Genomic DNA, 20,029 nt, shown 5'->3' with positions numbered 1-20,029 from the left:
GTTGGATTAGAAGAAGGCACTACATGTAGAACAGATGTTGCAGACTCTGGAGTACTGAAGCAAGTGACATACCTAAACTAGGTACACGTATCAAGCCCTCAGAGCCTGCGAGTCAGTTGAATGCAGGCAGGTAGTCAGAGGTGCTTGTGTGGGCAGCTCAGTGTTTTCACTGGTTTACAGATTGGTTTAAGCCAAATATTATTAAAAACCCTACAGGTGCTAAGTTAGGTATTTAATAAAAATGTTTATCTGTAAACAAAAGTTATCCTTACAACGGATCATTTTCCAGAAATTGGAATTTCAAGACAGTGCAACAATGCTTCAGTGTTTTCTTTGGCAGTAGACAGCAAGGTGAAATGTAAAATTCAAATTACTTCAGAAGAGCATGGTACAAGGTTAGAGAATGCTTCATCTCCCTTTCTTGTTCCATGCAGAATATCAAGTCCCTGAGACAGACACGGGTTATTCTTGGACAGAGCAGCTGTTTTGTAAGTCTAAAACCTGATGATCCAGGAGCAATTCCATTGCCGTTCAAACCCTAAATGGGGAAGGGAGAGAGAAAAAAACGTTAGAATTCCATGTAAATACAAGTTTTTAACCACACTGGTTGGATTATACTGCCTACTAGCTTGCTGATGTTCAGCTTTACATGCTGAAAACCAGCAATACAGAAGTCCTCGCATACTTTAAAAGACAAAGCAAACGCTTGCCAGTTGATGGTTTATTTCAGTCAAAGCAACCAGAAAATTCTACCTTGCTTTAAAACTATACTATTATGGTAAGAAAAATAACTGCTGTTTCACTGAAGTCATACTGCATAGACACGTGCGCTGAGAAAGGACAAGCTTACTACAGAAATAGTACTACGATGGTTCCTATGCAGGGCCCCAGGTGCTGCAAGGCTCCTACTCCCACTTGCAAACACCCAAGCTCCAGACGTTCACGTCTCTTCTTGAGGGAAACCATCACTGCGAGTGGGCTCTAGCCGTGAAACACAGCCAGGAGAAACTCTTACCCTGGCCCTCACCTGTGAATTGTCCTTTAAGGGAACAGCAAACACACAGAGTCGAAGCATCCACGTGTTCAGAACACTATCCGAGCCTATTTGTCTCAGTCGGCTGCCTCACTTGGTTATGAAAGCACAATTGGTAGGAGATGATGATGTTTAGTAGTTATACATTCAGGCTACTGGAATGAGCAACCCCCACGCATTCCAAAATGCCCCAAGATTTATTATTAGGGGCGGGGAGGAAGAAGATTACCATGAGCTGCACAATAGACTGGCTACTTATCTTGGAGCCAATCTATGCTACACAGCCAGTCTCTTATCACTACTGGAGGGTTCTTGGTAATGAATGCAATTTGTACAAATACGAGTGCTCAGTCTCTGTAACTTCAGCAAGGCAATGCCTGCCAGCATCAACACCACTTGGAGACAGTGTTGCTTGGATGCCGTGTTAACTATATCAATTCTTACCCTAACACTCTCTGCAAGACTTCAGCAAAATGACTTTGCCCACTTTGCTTAGAGAAATCTGGTTAAAACCCCCATATATTAGAAACAAATACCAGTGCTGGACTATCTATAGCAGTGAATGCTACTGTTGTTAGGGGGAAAGCATTGAAATGTATCAAAAAAAGAGAGATTCACCAGAGAGCGCGCACTAACCACAGAAAACCCAGGGCATATTGCAGAAATGGAAGCTGTATTTCTTACTAGCAGCATGCAGGGTATTCAGCACCATTTCATTTGCTTTACAGTCGATACTATTAAACACTATGAAATGCCATCACTTGAAATTTTCAGTTTGTTAAATGGCTTGGAACAAATGCGTGCGTGGGGAAGACTGCTGGCCACATCACACGGAGAGGGCACTGCTGTCCTGGTAAGACACAAAAGGGTCACAGTTCAAGTTTGTCATATGACAACCCTGAAGGATCCAGGGAAAAGATAGCGCTGCAATGCAGCTGCCAGCACGGGTTGAAAAGGAGGTCAATCCAACAGGATGCAGCAGAAGGCCTGAGGCAATGTTATAAATGAAACAAACCCCAAGGGTTTTCAGTAACCCAGCAGCAATGTCCTTTATAATTCAAAGAACTTTATGGAGGTGAAAGTATTTTCTCTCTAAATAGTCATTAGACTAGAAGTCTTACCTTTAAAAAGACACCAAACAAAGCCACCTCAATCCTGTTCACTCCCTTACAAAAAGGAGGCAGACAGCACAAAGACTGCTTTGGAAGCTGTTGGAGCTGCAGGATGCTACAAAAGGGCAGAAGCGCCAAGCTGCCTGTGCTTGAGACAGTTATGGATTTGTTTATTCTTAAATTCTTACCCATCATGCCCAGTGCAGAGACGTAGAGTAATGTTAAGCTGGAATATCACATCCAAAGCCAAAGCTTATCCTGGACTCCTGTTTGCTAAGACAAGCCAGTTCATACTTTAAGTTTCACGTAGCACCACACTGGCTTATCAGAGCTACCGAGTACAGCATTTCAGGGGCCAGGGGCTCTTTCACTAGTTACTGAAAATATCTAAACCAACAGATGCTACCACATCCAAGTTAAAAGAAAAGCTCCTTCTCTCAAAGTGCATGATGGTTAAAAATTAAAGAAGCCAGCAGACAGCCTTGGTCATTCCAGTCCAGACTGGGACTGCATTGGGGAACTCCCTCTGAATTAAGTTTATACGGGGATGAACACTAACTCCTTTTAGCTACTATCCCCTGGTCTTTCATGGGTTTGTTTTGGACTTTGGACCAAGCAGTGGTGGTGTACTGCCCGTCTTTTTGTAATAAAACATTCAGAGAATCAAAAGTGAAAACACTTGAAGGTAAGATGCTATCTGAGCATCAAAATGAACCATTATTTAAGGAGTGGCCCAACTCTTGAGCTCTCCAGCTGACACAATGGACACTTTAGAGGAGGTTCCTCTGCTGCTTAGTTCTCGGAGCCTCCTCTTGAGCTACTTCCTCTTGGGCAGCAGGTTGATCTTGCCTGGCCCTAGGCAACAGTCAGGAGTCCTGTCCTTTACAGCTCATATACCCCTTCCTGCACAGAAGCTATCCCCACGCTGCTTCTAAGACCTTAATACCCTGGTTAGAACAACACCAGCCCACTCCTTGCCCCCAGACTTCTCTACTAGATTCCTCCTGGTTGGGCATCAGCCAATTGTGTCTTGTTATTTTGGGGGATTCTTCACTGCAAAAACCTTTAGCCTACCCTAAGACAGCTTTGTGAGCCTTTTCTGAGGGGAAGGGAAAAATGCTGCTTTTCAACCAGGCCACAGAAAAGTACAAAGATAAGCGAATAGAAAACGCACCCTTGTAGAACTAATTCTAGCAAAGGGTACTGCAACCAGCCTGCATCCCCTTTCAGCAGCACCGAATTATTAGTGCCTTAACTAGCAACTTCTTTTTTAATTTCCTCTCTCCTATTTGTTTTTTATTAAAATTTTTCTTTTAAATGGGGAACACTCCTCTGGAAGAGGAAGACATCAGCCATATCCTGAAGATCCTGCATTTCACTGAACCCCCAGTACCCCACTTTCCTTCCGAAAGAGAAACAATGCAGTGACATGCAGCCCAGGAGGGGTAACTACCAACAGGAATACTACCAGTCAACCTGGGTATCAGCAGCTGACAGACCCTGTTCGTAAGCCAGGTAAGGTACTACAGCAATGTGGCTCTGCACCACTGGAAACCACCACCCCCCTTCACAGTACTGAGACCAGCAGCTGGCTTAAAACCAGCCGCAGGAGGCCACAATAGCTGCAGTCCTGCTTCTGGCCTATCCTCAGAGTGAAGTCAAATCAGCAACTTTTCCAAAGCAACGTGCTGTTACCCTTTCTTGATCCTCAGAGCCTTTTATACACACCTCAAAGAGACCAGCTACTCTGGCTGATCTTGGCAGCAGAACACACTGTGGACCTCCTGCTGTAGTCCCACGCCTGTTGCGCAGCTAGTTTTGTTGACAGGTTGCTCCCGAAACCTGTTTTAAGATCTCTAGAGCTCTCTCCAGTGGCTGGACCGAGAATTAAACACCAACTCTTTCTGAAAAGGCCACAGTCAAGTTGATACAGAACCACAGCTCACAACAAGCTCTGCCTTCACTGAAGGCATCGTCACCTTACTCCTAGTCTCCAAGGTATCTGGAGCATGTGATCTACAAGTCTGGATCACAGGTACTGACAAGGATATCAAAGTTGCTCAGAGCTAGTCTACAAGCCCCAGTACAAATCTCAGAGTGGTCAGCAGACACCTTCCTTCCCACCAAGTCCAGGTCAGGCTCAGTGAGCTGTTCCTGGCAGAGTACACTCTCCCTTCTCAATTTCAAACGCTTCACACCAATCACATTCAAAATTTTAAACTCGTAAGAGGGGGGCACTTTAAGGGAGCAAAGCATTCAAGTGTTAAAAACTCAAGCCAAGAGTTCTCATTTTAATTTTTGGTGTACCATAAACACACCCCAGTCTCAGAGCAAAGATCCCAAGAGAGAAAACTGTCATGGCAGTTCTTGTGCGCGTTATAAAAATACCACCAGCAGAAGGAAGCAAAGGCACAAGACAGTTTTCAGTGATATCTCCAAACACCGAGTAATTACAGCTGCGTGAAGCAGAGATATTGTTGGACGGTGGTAAAAACATCTAGCGAATCAGAGCAAAAGCATCCAGGTTCAACCCCCAGCTGTGTCACCTGTGGTCACACTGATGGTCCACGATATCTAGTACATTAGTTTCCCAGCTGCAGAACACAGAACATATTCCTGTCTCACAGGAGACAAAAAAGGGTTAAAAAGCCATTAATGGACTGTGGAATGCTCTAACACTTTCATGGGTCTCCCCCAGCAGGGAGGAGGAAAGAAGAGACCCTGTCAAAGTTGTGGAAGTTTTGCTTGTACAACTAAGTGCATAATTTAGGCCAGAGAAAACAAAGTGGAAAAAAGTTGATATTATTTTGGTGACAAGCCAGCCTACTGATGCTGCCTATTCTAACAAGCCTCAGTCAGCTAGAAGTACTCCCATATGCACAATACTAAAATACTACATTACTCAATATTTATATAAATATGGTATTTTTAAAAAATAAAGTTGGTGGCGTTCCGTGGTGGGTTTTTTGGTGTTTTTTTTTTTTTTTTTTAACCATATAGACCATTAGAGTAGATCAAGCCAATGTCTGAAAGGCTTAGATCTCTATTTCCAGGCTGCTTCTTGTGCAGCTGAAAACAAACATATTTATGATGTTATCTGCTGTAATCTACAAAGAATCCTCACAAAGCTGTTAGATCTATATAACAGAGAACGCTATTTAACTGCGCATTTTTCCTCAGATTTCATTGCAACATTCCTACAAGTCCTTTCAAATCTAGGCAACAACATGTTTTACATATTGAAACAAATTACTGCGAATGTAATGTCAGTTTATTCACTATTATGCCCAAGATTCATGTACGCATGTCACTTCGTATGGCTACATCAGATGCTTAATCTGTACCTGGAGGTAATGAATACTATACAAATATGTCATGTTAGTTAATAGACAATTATTAAGCTGAAATTTTCTGGCTCTTTGCCACATCATTTTAAGCAATGTATTGTCAACTAAATTATAAATCTCTTGACCCTTCACATGTCATCAACATTTGCGCATTACCAATATGTTCAGCCTAAAGCTACAATGCAATTAGTCATTTAAATTGCAGATATCTTTCACACATAAGAAGAATTAAGTTCATCTCTAGCACAGTGAAGGCACGATATGGGCCAATGAACTGTATTTCTGAAGTGTGTGAATGGCAGTCAAGAATATTTTTGCCTATTTACATGGGAAAAAATTCACATCAAGTGTACGGCCTAGACTGACAGCAGCCAGGAAATTTAGCACTGAAATTGAAACTCTCTAGCTGACAGGGCTGTGCTTAGGTCATACAGCAGATAAGTAAGATGCTGAAGCTATATTTTATAATTGCAGTAACACTTTTAGCTCCCCTCTTCCCCAAAGGTATGACCACGCTGTAGACTTGTCGTTTCTCACGACAGCCTGAATAAGAACCAGAAACTGAAATCAAAAGTCTGCATATGTTAAGCACGTGCAAAGTACAAAAAAGAAAATCACTTCAGACCTAAATCTCAAAATGGGCTGGACGAAGGGGTGGTAGAGATAGACAGACAAAGAGAGGGAAAACCCTCAAGTGTAGAAATAGATTTTGTAGCCTGACTCTGAACACCTACTTACATGCAAGTAATATAGGTCCAATTTAAAAGTGATTGCTTTTAAATTCATTTTCTGCAGCTTTTAAGAAAATACTTTAGCAGACTACCATGTACCAATGCCAGGCACCAGCCAGCAGCCTCTCTGTGCCCCATGGATATACAGGGAGCAGCAAACCTGTCATCCATTCGCTACAGAGCCAACTTCTGCATTTAATTCACGTTTAGACACAGTCACATCCTTAATACCAATACTGAAGTTGATGAATTATGCTAGCGTGTCCTCTCATCAGAAGAGCTTATGGCCAGAAAGGTGGCAGTAACTTCTACAGCTACCGCTTATAAGGGGTATCTGGCTTTATGCTCTTAACTACCACACATTTCTCCTGCAAATGCCAAAAAAATGTTATTCGATTGCCACACAGTGTAAAAACCAAAACATCTCTCTTCCCCAAACATTTGGAAAAGTTGGGGTTGTCTTTCATTCTGCAGAAAATGACTTGTTGGTTAAAAGCTTAGTTCTTCCCAGGTCAGCCTAAAGAGCATTTCCAAAGTTTAAACATGCACCACATACAGAGTATGTTTGATCAACATGCATACCGGCGTGCTGAGCTGTAAAGCAAGAAGAGTAAGTTTAAGTTCTGCTAACAATGATCACAGATATGGCAGAGACCTTGCCCTAAAAGAGAAGGCAACACGCTTGTTTTCTCCACCCACAATCAATACTAAAAATGGAACAATGACCAGTGTGGTAAACGGTATTTCTCCCATTTCTTCCTGCCAAAGTTCTTCCCAGAAAGAGAATACAAGCTTATTTGTGGACTGCTGTATCAGAAGACGTGCATCACTCTAGAAGTATCACATTATTTTATGCACGTTAGCCAAAGCTAGGAGTTTGACAGAAAGAAAGTACTTGAATGGCTCTGCACTGACCCCAGGATATCAGCTGCATCATTTACTTCTGTAGCAGCTACTTGCAGTAGCCTCAGCTTCCACAGCAGAGCTAGACACCACCTGGTCCTAGGTGGCAAGGCAAGAAAGACTCACACATACTAACACAGCAGCCAGTCTTGGTGTGGGACAGAACAGCCACAAGCAGTATCTGGAAGAAAGAAATTTCCTTTGCCATTGGATTAGGCAAAAAGAAAGACAAGACACAAGATTTACCCCTGAGTCAGTCAATGTGACCAACCTGGAAGGCGGCAAGTGAAGGACACACCACCAATAGCACTTCGGGGCAAGACAGACTGCATCAATTCCAAATAGTTAACGTGTTATCATTGAGCCAGAAAATGGACGAGAAGCAAGCAGTCTCCCCATAAAATTACACAGAAGGTCAAGCATCCAAGTAAGTTTTCCTGTATAAAGCAGAAGAATGGTCCAACCATAGTCTTCAGAAGCTGACCATAAGAGTAACAGCCGGTCTCCTAGCTCTACTTTCAAAAACCTATCTATCCCTTCTGTGTGATACCACACAAATATACTGCTCTCAGTTCAAGGCCAAAGATGAGCTGGGACCCAGGACACCTCTGGATAGAAGGAAAGAAAGTTTAGGTTCTCAGAACTGCAGCCTGTTTCCTCACAGAGAAAAAGCCTTAAATATCCGCAACGGTTTTCAAACTTCTAAGACTCCAGTTACAGTGAGAATGAAACAAAGCTGTTTCCAAAATAGCTTTGTCATCAGAAAAGCAGTAAAACTTAATCCAAAATAATCCTTGACTATTTCTCAGCATTGAAAACATTATGGGGCATGTTACCAACCAATAAAAACTATGAAACAGAACACAGAATCGGGAAAATATGTCTGTGGCTTCAAGTTTGTTTTTTTCTGATTTGTTTTAGAAGTGTTCTCCCTTCTCAAGATGAGTTATTTTTCAATTCTTCCCACCCTTTAATTCATTACTGTTCACCACATGCCCCCAAAAAAGGAAAAGAGGTGGGTAACAAATACACAAACCCGAAAACACATATGAATGAAATCCAAAGGCCTCTCCCCCTCATTGTATCCAAAAGTGTCCAGAGGGACCAGAGTGAGAGAGATGAAGATATTACCACCTCTGGAATACAAGTAGCACCAATTAACACATTTTCACAATAGAGGGATTTTCTTACCAGGGCTTTCTCAAATTACTCTTTCTGAACAATACCATTCAAATGTTAAATTGTAGTGAAGAAAACATGTAAAACTATGCAAACGAGTGTTTCCAACCAGAAGAGGAAAAGAATTCCCATTATAACGATGACTTTTTTTTTTTTAATTAGCCTAGAGCATTAGCCTTATTTTTTCATTACATGATTGTCGTGTCCTGCCTATGGCAGGGGGGTTGGAACTCAATGATCTTCAAGGTCCTTTCCAACCCGAACCATTCTATGATTCTATGATTCATGGATTTGCACCTACTGCTATTTCAAGTTTAGCGATACGTAAGCAATAATTATGGCAAGATATAGTTTACCCTTTTTATATTGCTTTTAGGTCCAAATTAGGTAACAGACACTCCTCTGGGCAAGAACCTCTTTCATATTTGCTACCTGCCACACTATAAAGTGATGTGGCTGCTGGGAAGCAGGCTTCTAGCTGTAAAGCACGTGCTCACGTCACTATGTTCTAGTTCCCAGATTAAAATAATTCATAATAGATCTCCTTAAAAGACCAAGTAAAAATAGCAGAATTTCAGAGAACAAGATAGGATGAATGTGCAGGAATGAGGCATTCAACTATCGCAGGGAAAAAAAACTTTCCAGAAGAGGTGGAAAACCAAGCGGCAAAGTACAAAGGAAGCAGATACCTAGGGCTGAGGAACCACCCCAATTAAACACAGATACTCATTTGTGAAGAAAGGAAACATGCTATGCTAAGAAAATGCTGTTCTTAGCCCTTCGCGCTTACTGTTATTGCAACAGACGATAACAGATACATACTGACCCAGTCTGCTAAGCTGCACTTTTCCAGTACCCACTATACTTAGTTACTGAATAAAGGGAAATATGTAACAAATTTGCTTACAGAGTTTCACTTCTTAAATACATACTGTAACTGATTATTTCTTCCCTGTCTCCCCAAATACCTTAGGGCTTCAGTTCACATCAATAATTGCTTGAAACAATTCCTTTCCTTTAATTATTACAGTAGGCAACAATAAAAAGAAGCTGAACTGAGTCAACTTTGCTCTAACATGGAAATAATAGATACAAACATTGTACAAAGAACATTATCCAAGGAAAGCTGAAGTCTCAGTTGAAAAACCAAATGCAGTTAGCATCAGTGATTTCATTCAATACTGTCAAACAATCATTCATACTCAGGGATAACGTCTTCCATCATACCTGTCTACCAAGATATTAGGCTTTAAAAAAAACAAAAATGGCCACAGGAGTATTATGCACAGATTTACTCCTTGCCATTGCATAGTCAGGAAGATCTGACATTTAAGATTACTTGAGAGTAAAGCTGTCTGTATTTGCAATTTGAAATGAGAAAGTACATCCTGCCTGTTTAAATTATTCTCAGACAGGTTGCCCAAAAAGATCATTTTACAGATGCCCAAATGTGTATCAGCCTAAGGCCATATTGTACTTGCTTTCAGTTTCAAAGACCTCCTTTCATCTCTGAAGAATGGAATGTTGTTTACTGCTCAGGATGTTTTGCCATGTTATCATGAATATATTACAAATGTTCTGCTTCTTGAACTAGAGAGTGTTTGTCAAAACCATTCTTTATTCTACATGAGAAGTCTTAAGACTTTTATAAATCCTGCTTATATATCTTGGGACACTTAAACGTCTAAGTCTAAACATCCTTCAAGTTTGCTATCCTGCATAATTTCACAAAAAAGAAAAAAGGTCCACAGAGAAATACTTTCTGGTAGCATGAAGCTTAAGTATTAGGCACCGGAATGCAAGATTGCATGGGAGAAACAAAAGTAGTTTCACTGGCAGAATTACTTTCACCTACTGTCCTTACAACTCAGTCCAGTAAGGCAACCTATATGAGAAGCATCTTAAAACACAGCAGGTAAATTTGTGACAATGAAATGCTGTCAAGGTTTATGGTTAGTTTTAGGCATGTTATGTCCATGTTCTTTTAAACTTGTAATGTAAATAGTGGATCACCACCTTTCAATAGCAACATTGTTATCTGTCTCACTTTGGCACAATCTCATGAAGTGTTTAATAAGGCAGACACACCGCAGACGATGTGAAATAACTGAAAAGTACCTAACAGGCAGACTTGTTAAATATTCAGAAACAAATCCGGCAATAATTACAGAAAACCACTACGAAGAACAGGAATAGTTACTCGATAGAAGCTTGGGGGAAGAGGAGAAAACGATGGGGGAAACTGTTCTTGTGCTAAACTTATTTTTTCTAGTTTTTCCAGTGGTATTATAAAAAACATAACTATACCTTCAGCTTCATGTGAAAGTGCATTAAAAAACTTCAAAGTGAAGAATAGCTGCTCAAAAGCTGGGAACGCTGCTTTCTGCTGCTTGTTTAGATACAGATTCCTTCACTTCACTTGCGGTAAACAGGGAGCGTTTGAGGAGCTAGTTGTGTCTCCACATCAGAAAAAATAATCAGAGAAACAAGTCTACCTCAACGCCTTATAGAGGCCTCGTGTCACAGTCCAGGCTGAGAGAAAACCTACAGATGCCACCACTGTCTCAGTTACATTGCAAATAGTTGAGTTTAATAAAAGGTCCTTCCAGACTCCAGTATGCAAAAACGCTGCAGTATTTTCAATCCTAGCACCTATTTAAGCTTCCTAGGCTACGAGAATGAAAAAGATTTAAGCATTATCAGAAAGGACAACTTCACCACTATTTCTTCCACACAAGAACTAGTTTCCAGGCTTCTGTTCGCTGTGCTTGGGTCACAAGCCAACCAGTTCTTCGCTTGAGCAACATTGAGGCTTCATGAGAAAGAGGGGCAAAACTGGCAACAACACTTGAATGACAGCCCACAACACACTTCTCCCAGCTCCAGCCAAGATGATCGCTAACAGAAGTAGGCTGTTAGTCTCCTCAGAAAGAACTTCTGCAGCCCCATAATCTTCCAGGTCCCAGAAACAGTTTATCTCCAGCACAATATTAAGAGACTTGTTAAAAAAAGAGATATGTTAAAAGCACCATCAAGGCACTTCTAAAAAGCAGCATGAGCCAGAAAAGGTGATCTGGCTCATTGCAGAAACTGAATGGTCTAGCTTCATTTATTTATTGCTTTTCTGGGGGATCTAGCCAAGGCAAACTCACAGTATATTTGAAGAGAGTTCCTATGCATTGTGCATGGAAAAAAGTCCACAACCAAACATCAAAGCAAGGGCCATTTCAAAAGCCATCCAAAACAGCCATCATGACTTCAACTGAGGGGCTATGACAACTAGCTGCCGTGGAAGACCACCACTGCTTTGTTACCCTCCACTGCAGATGGAGGGTAACGTTTCTCTGAGCCATCATTTAATTCAGTCCTTTACACACAGTGCTCTTATCCACATTTCTTCCTGTAAGACACAGTTAAACATTCCCAACTAAGTTTTTCAGAAACAATCCTTTCAAGTATCTAACACATGAACTAGTTTTCTTACAGTACGTAACCAGCCATTTCACGTAAGAGAATCTTCACTTCTTCCTACAGGGAAAGATAAAAATAATTCTGTTTGCAGATACAACAACATACAAGTCATCTCCATACCTCCAGCCCAGATCCAACATTTGATGAATCCAATGGTCTTTTCTTCCTTGGTCCAATTGCGGCCAAAGCTGTGAGGTTGGCTTCTCTTTGTTGCATTCGTGCTAACTCCAATTGTTGCATCTAATTTAAAAAGAAAACAGCAACATTATTTATGATATACAGTATGCTAAAGGTCTTGGTTCTCTTTACGGCAGGTTCAGACAGCTCTGTGGTCCCTACCGAAACAATGTATTTCACAGCGTCTTTTCCTGTCTTTCTGGACACTCTTGACAGATTCCAATACTCATTCACACTTAGACCCTTGAAATGCTAACGGCCCTATAGATAGGTCTGTGTAAGTGACACCTTTTATAGAGACCACATTGTGGTATCAACACAGCCTTAACAGCAGCCTTGCTTCCGGTTCCTCAGCTCATAAACTTTGCCATTTCTCATTAACAGAAAATATTGTTCAGAACTGGTTTATGAGGCTGGATTAGAAGCAAAAATTGAAATTACCGAGTTCTGTGGATATTCTTAATTCAAAATCTCAATTCATGACTGCACAAGCAAAACACCCAATTTCTTCACGCTGTATTACCTGAGCCCGGCATTCAATATTGCCACTCTAAAACATCTTGTTGTCCAACTGAACAGGATGCTGTCAGTTCACTGATACTCTTTCTTTTCCCAGTACGTATTTGAATCTTCAGGCATATCTGTGGCAAGTTAGACATACACTGCATATATTTACTTTCACTCACACCAAAAACCCATTCAATGCAAAGAAATCCTTAGAAACAACTTCTACTTGGGTTAAGTAAACTTGGGATGGGAGAGAGACCCATAGGCAAGAGGACTGAAAAAAAAAAAGTTTAAACTCTTCATTTCAAGGTACATACTACTTCATTCTATTCGATAACTCGAGATGCCAGCTGCTCTGGAGCTCATAGTCAAGTCTGCTAATAGACTTACTAGCTTGGACTGGCCACCTTGCTAACGCAACCACGCTGCTTTGAGATCCACCAGCTGTCCAACTTGGAGCACGGGTGGACGGGAGCGCACTCTCTCTGGAGAGAAGGAAGCTTTTCTATTTACTCAGGTTGAGTTTTTCCTTAAACACAAACCTCCAGATGTGATGTTAATCCTTAAATGATCTGATATGCAACTAGCACTGCTCCTTATCCCATGTTCTCCCCAATCTGAGGACTCAGAAAATGTGTTTGGGTGGGAATTCTCTACATTCACGCGTGTCTATGTCTTTAAAGAAAGTACAGCCATATCATGGTAGCAAAGCATCCCACTGTCCTCCCTTCCCTCAACCCTGCAAATCATTAAAGAATATAAAAATTATTTGGAATTCCTCATTCTTTCAGTAGATATTTTGCTTACTAATCTTGCAATACGCTATGTTTTCACTTGCTTTTCAGCTCTCAGAGATCCTACGTGGGGAAGAGAAATTCAGCTGACTAAGAAATAAGCTTGTAACACCTACACAGGATTACTCTCCCACTTGCTACTACTTAAGTAAGAATCCACAATAAAAAAAAAAAACAAAACCAAAATTACATATCATGGGGTTGGGTGGGGGATTTTTTTTTGTTGTTGTTGAAAAGTTTGAGGGTTTTGAGTGGCTGGCTTTTGGGGTTTGCTTTTTGGGTTTTTAGTTTGGGGGGTTTTAGTGTTGGGTTTTTTGGTTAAGTCTGTGATTTTACTTCAGATCGGTAGACTCGTTCTTACTTTAGTGATGCTGGCAGCCTCACATCAAGTATTGCAGTCAGCTAGACTATTAAAAGAAAAACGATATTTCAGTGCAAGATTCCTAAAAGAGCATCCTGCCCTGTAAGACTCAAACTATACACATACTCAAGATTTTTCAACAGAAATCAGGGAACACAAGACTTTGACATACGTATGTTAAGAGTAGTTAGGTTTTGGGGTTTTTTTGGGGTGGTTTGGTTGGTTTTTTTAAGATAAGACAAATGATTCAGTTATGAAAACACCACCATTTGCAAGTCAGCTTTGATCACACTATGTAGGCTTTTCCTTACAGAAATGTAGTAGTACTTCAATGCTAGATACCATCATTCACTCACCACACACTATTCTTGCTTTTTTTGTTTGTCTTTTTCAAAGTACTTAGTATTGCTTTCAAGAATATTTTAGAGACTGTAAGGTTTTATGTCCCTTAAACTTGAAAACTACAGTTCTGCAACTGCATGACATTACCCCACCTGGTCTACTTGCATAAGACGTTTAAGATAAACTCCCCTTTAATCTCAGCTTTAAATACGTATATTTATATTCAGGAACACATTGCAACCTACCAGGAATGGGGGAAAATAAGACTAAATCTGAAAAAGGGACTTGAAACTTCACAAACTCTGTGAAACACAGAGGCTTAGAAACTATTTTTATGTGACTTCATCACTCTGGATTAATTGGGAACAATGAAATGCTGAGATTCTTTGGCAGAGGCATGTGCTGACTTTCAGCCCCAGCTGCCCAGGCCTCCAACACCTGGAGCCATCCCTACTTACAGGCAGCAACGGAGCATCCCTGTAGAAGTATACCTTCCTGCTAGCAATGTAGGTCAGTTGTCACGGTAGCTGCATGTACACCTCAGTCATCTTGCCATGAGAAGAGGCATTACAACATGCCATGCCCATGGCACCCCTCTGGGGGCAGATTAAATTCCAAAAGGCTCCAGTGGCAAAGAAACCAGAATAGGAAAGATTATTTGCTTTTCTTTTAAGGATCACTACACTTCAAATGAAAGACTTCTAAAATAATTAAAACAAATAAGAAAAAAAAAAAGCCTTTATTAGCCTAACCTTGTGCTTCTATCCCTGGGAATCATTAGAAAACATATGCCCCCCTGTCCTCAACCCTATAAAACACATACTAACCAGCTTCACTGTAGTTAGACATGTCAAAAACAGGTGGCTGCTGAACATTTGGTCACTGGCTTGAAGCAGCATTGAAATAAGACCCCTTCTCCTTTTTACAGCTGATGTTGATGGGCAGCCATGGTAAAGACCAAGGAAAAGAGGCAGAGCTATGAGTTAAATACCGAGGGCGCTTTGGCTTGGCATCGGCACAGGGTGGAGGAGACTCAGCAGGTTGAGTGCCTCTTGGTGGAGTACCAGGATGCTGAGGACTGGGTAGCGCCTGGGCACCATCACTCATTTTCCTCATGCAATTCAAGCTGACAAAGCATGCTGTCGACACAGACGCCCTGCAGGAGCGAGCACTGCTGCTGGAGGGCAGTGCTGGCAGAAAACCCACTGATACAAAGGACAAGATGACATTTGGTGGATGGTATGAAAAAGATGTGCTGTCTAGAAACAGAATTGATGCACCTTTGACCACACAGTTCCCAAGACAACGTCAGAAATACATGTCGCTACCGTCACCTACTTTCCCCAACACATTTTCCACCTCGTAACGAGTCAAAGGATTTTTCAAATCGGGCAGAACCTCAACCAGGGGTTTGGAGCAAAAGGAAAAAAGAAACCATAGTCTTGTTGCATTCTAGACATCTTGGGGATTTTTCTGAGAACATAATTAAGACAAATGAATTTAAACACTCAATCTCCATAATGGACTCAACAGATCCCCATTAAGCAATATGGGCAGGCATCCAAATTACCCTGCTGAAGCCAGCAAAATCATCTTTTCATCAAGTTTTGTTCCATTAAAAAGTGTGAGATTAAATGTCCAAACACTGTGTGAGCAGTTAAAAGCACAGGATAAGAAGACAGACAGATAACATCAAGGGATACCCGAGGATACTGGCTGGGTAACTACTGCCAGATTTTCCTAAACAAGATTAGGAAAGAGCAAGAGGCAACTATGTTGAGTCAAATCTTTCTTTAACAGACAGTTTTGCAGCACACAAGTTAGGGCAGAAAGATCACTGCAGCAAGTGAAAGACAGTAAAAGTAGTATATACATTTTATTACAACATAACATAGAAAAGCTGCATCTAGTAGCGTTTTCCTTCTAGGGGCCAGTTTTACTAGTATTGGTGTCTCTGACTAAACCAGGATACAAATAGGAACTCTCATACCCAGGTTTGTATCTTGAAAACAGATGATTTTTCTTCCTTGAAGAGAGAAGTGTGTAATGGCAATTCAAGAGGAGCTGGGGGAACCTGTGCCATACATTGGAGCCACAAAATAGCAGGTTTCCCCTCAACCTGACCTACTTCATCGGCTGAAAGATGCTGCTGTTCCACCACAATACAGGAGTCCAACAGATGTTCTGTTCAAAATTCATTCCTCAAGAAGGGCATTTGAGAGGAGACGGTCTCCAGCCAAGAGGCAAATGAATGTTCATGCTCCTTCTCCCTCCTTTCTGATTTTTACATATGCTAAGAATTGCAGTACAAAGAGTTCTAAAAAACTGTGTATAAAGATCAAATTGCTATGAAAACGTCTCAGAACTTGTAAAATAGTCTTTGTTGCTGCTGGCCTTTTTAATAATAAAAATAGGGTTTAAAGTCTGGTCTTGCAGCAAGCAGGAATCTCTAGGGTGACACAATAACCATTTTAGTTAATCTGACCTGCAGCACAAATCAAGAAGTAAGGTATGTTTTAAAGTCCTCCCTTATAGTGAAATGGCATTTGCAGCATGGCTGTAATCACACAAAATGAAAGGTTTTTAAATTGACCTCTCTGTTCTTCACTCAATCCTCTACTGAGAAAAATATTTCTTTTCCTGCTCACAGACATTCTCTCTCACTTACGTCTCATACTCCACATTTCAGAAAATATGCAAAATCTATTTTGACTACTACGCCAATGACATCCTAATATTAAAAAGTAAAATTCAAGTTGCATAAGAAGACAAGAAGTATTTCAGTTATGAGACACCAAGACTCTTTTTTTTAAGCAATACTGCAAGTTGGCTTTCAACCCTTTCAGTTAGGAAGTTCATGATATCTGGTTGTTAACATTATCGGAGCTCCAATAATTCAAGATATGCAAATCTCACCAGACTTTCCCTAAACACTGCAAGGAAGAATCTCTCAAACACAACTGAAGAAAGGAAAAAGTATACTCTAGTACAAATAAAGTCAACTAATTCACACCAGCTAATCCATGATGTGTACAGCAGCACGTGGCTGTATTACCAAAGAGGGGAAATGGAAGAGCTACCTAGCTGAATACACATTCACCTTCAAAAAAAGAGGTAACAAAAATCCTCACGTCTGGTCACAAAGTACCCAAAGCAGAACAGGGTATTTGGTATAAGCTTTCATAGAAGACAAAGCACATGAAACCTTTACTCTCTAGATCCTCAAGGATAGCTTTACCAGGGCAGACTTCTCTAAAGGTAGAGACAAGAAGTTAAGCATCTGTATTAGCCAGGGCTCACCGAGCAGTAGCCGGTCTGACATGAAAGAAAAGCCAAACAGGTGGCACTTGTCTAGCACAATGCTGGCAGATGACATGCGTCTCAAGAAATTCATACCACTGCCCACTTCTGCAGCAGCTTCAGTATGTAAAGTACTAGGAAATAAATGAAGAGAGATTTCTTTTCTCCACTTCTCAGATTTAAGTGCTAGGAATTAAGTTTTGGGGAAAAAAAAAACCCAAAAAATCATCTTGGCAATGCAATAACAAATAAATACAGCTGTATGGATGTAAATGAGCTCAGAAGAAATGCTGGTAAGTCAGAAGGGGAAGCTGAACACCACAATTCTGGACTTGGTTACTATTCATATAATGGAAAGACTAAAAAGCATACGTACAGGATACTGGGTTTAATATCACAAAAAAAGTGGAAATCTCTCCACGTATGACATTGTAGGCTGACAAAGTACGGGACAGATTAAATAAATATTTAAAGTAACAGGAGAACTGGCAGGAAAGGAAACCAGGGAAGGCTGAAGACAAGTTAATGTATGCCTAAGGGTTATGTGTGCTATCCAGCAATAAGTACATCGGGAGTAATAAAAGCACTAAAGTAGATGAACAAGAATTTGTATAAGACTTGTAGGGGAAAAAAAGCAAGGAATATAAGCATACAAAACAGGCAGAAGCCCCCAATTCTTTTGGGTTCCACAGTAAAGAAATAAAACAATAAATTGATGAATATTAAAATTCAAAGTAAGTCAAAGCAACTGTGACCAAATACCAACATTTATTTTTTTCTAGCTTCCATCAGTGAAAAAGGCACCTGAACATTCACAAGTCCTTACTATTGTCCTTTACTGTACATTTTTAAAGAACTAAATGTTGAGGTACCCTTTAAGTGGGGCTACTTTCCCACTGAACTGACTTTTCTCTCGTTTCTATCCATTCTTTATTCTGACCATCTTTTTCAGTTTGACTGGGTTTCATTGTGTCCTCCATTTAGCGCTTTGAAAGTTTCCTACTGCTCCCAGTTGCTTCTCCCTTCATTGTCTTTGGAAAAAAAGAACTCCAATTTTTTCGCATTCCCTTAAAGCATTTTAAGGAACTTGTGACAAAAATGAAAAATAAACCTTAAAAATCTGTTTTCAATCCCAAGCCTCTCGCACTGGTTGTCATAAAGCTCAATGAGCATTACTGCCTCCAGCCACTACCTTTTCTATACAAAATTTTCTGCCCTACAGGTTGAATGCAGCTGAATAGCAGACTTCTCATATGGGGGACATTCTCTGAGGAAAACTGACATTTGAAGGCTGCATATTTAAACATTTATCATCCTCTCTTCTTGCCTATAATGCAATTTCTCTTCTTGCAATTGCTTCCTTTCAAACTGTTTTAATTAGCCATACAATTAGTTTCCACTGACTTTTCCCTCCGTTGTAATTTAGATTTAACAGCAGAAAGGCAGAATAGTATGCACTGGTTTGATATGCAGTCCTAACTTACAATAGGGCTGTATATAATACTGTAGGTGTCTTTCAGGTTAATATTCCACATACATGCTTCAGTGGCAGAACAGCCCCTACCATGGCTGTGTCCTCCAAGACCAGGTGCCCTTGTCTGTCTAGAACTAAAGAGTGCAATAAGATGTTTTGGAGAAAACCAAAATTTTTTTTCTAGGATAGCTACGAAGTAAAGAGGGAAAAAAATAATTTCCTTCAGTTGATATTTGACATTCTCTAATATATAAATAACTAGGTCCCTGCAGAATTTAAGAAAAAAGTCCAGGGTGAGTGACTCATTGACTCCTAATTTTGACCATTCTTGTTAGGAATTTCCCAGTGTATTTCCTTTTAAAAGGGTTTGTTTTGTTCAACAATTATTGATGCATGCCTGTGTATTCTAGAACACCTGGAGCATGCTTTTCCCTGTGCAGTTGCATCAGCTGGCCCCACCTGGAGTCCCAGAGAAGTTCCTGGGTGTCTAGCATCCAGCATCAAGCTCTCTTTATGTGTGTTTTCAGACACAGCCCAGGCTACTTTTGTTGCAAGGCCAAGAAAAGACTATAGCACACCACACCAAAGCAATATATTCTGTAGTTTGTTTCAGATGCAATCGTGTGCGAGACGACTGCTCAGTGACCATCAGCAGACCTGCATTACCACAACAGAACACTGTCCAGCCCTTGCAAGACATTACTTTCAAACTAATCACAGTTCTTCCAAACACACGGTATTTTGAATGATTTTCAGCTGCTGTACCACTGCATATTCATTCAATCACTCTTGAGGTCTCAAAGCTAGAGAATGTTTAAGACCTATCTTCCACCTGTGGGTTTCTCCCTCTCATCAACCAGTCCACCCAAAACTTGTTCTTGGCACAGAACTCTCTGTCTCTCCATTATCTTTTTGTTGTACTTCTAGTCCTAAAATTTCCCCTATTAGGAAGTTTCCAATCCAAGGCCATACTTTCAGCTGGTTACATGTCAATTGTAGTCTCTCAGAGAAACTTAGAAAAGGCTATTTGAAAATCAAAGAACAGGCTTAATGGAGTTTGGGGGGCCTTTTGTTTTTCACCAGCTAAAGAGAGTTACTCTCATCTTCCAGCCAGCTGGTTTTAGGGTATCTGATGCAGTATCTCAGCTGCTCTTTCTCACACTCCTTCAAAACACCAAGCTGAATGCCACATAAACAGACATTTGGTTCACACTTTTCAGTTTGCTCAATAATCTAATACTTTACAGGATTTCCATCCCCAACTTTCTGCAAGACTCATAAAACACCGAATCTCTGAT

General features: G+C 40.7%; 1 protein-coding gene across 1 annotated transcript in view; it reads right to left on the bottom strand.

Moving 5' to 3' along the window:
• Positions 1–370: 370 nt before the first annotated feature.
• The window catches only part of TAF4B (TAF4b RNA polymerase II, TATA box binding protein (TBP)-associated factor, 105kDa), an 88,169-nt gene continuing 68,510 nt past the window's right edge, over positions 371–20,029 (bottom strand). Inside the window, exons 18-19 of the mRNA XM_009886662.1 lie at positions 11,897–12,016; positions 371–538 (exon numbers count right to left, since the gene is read on the bottom strand). Of these exons, the coding sequence (XP_009884964.1) occupies positions 371–538; positions 11,897–12,016 (288 nt within the window). The remainder of the gene's footprint in view (positions 539–11,896; positions 12,017–20,029) is intronic.

This window comes from Charadrius vociferus, unplaced genomic scaffold, assembly GCF_000708025.1.
Source record: "Charadrius vociferus isolate BGI_N301 unplaced genomic scaffold, ASM70802v2 scaffold45, whole genome shotgun sequence".
NCBI classification, from domain to species: domain Eukaryota; kingdom Metazoa; phylum Chordata; class Aves; order Charadriiformes; family Charadriidae; genus Charadrius; species Charadrius vociferus.
Note: the sequence above shows the minus strand (reverse complement) of the source record. Positions and strands in the feature narration are given on the sequence as shown.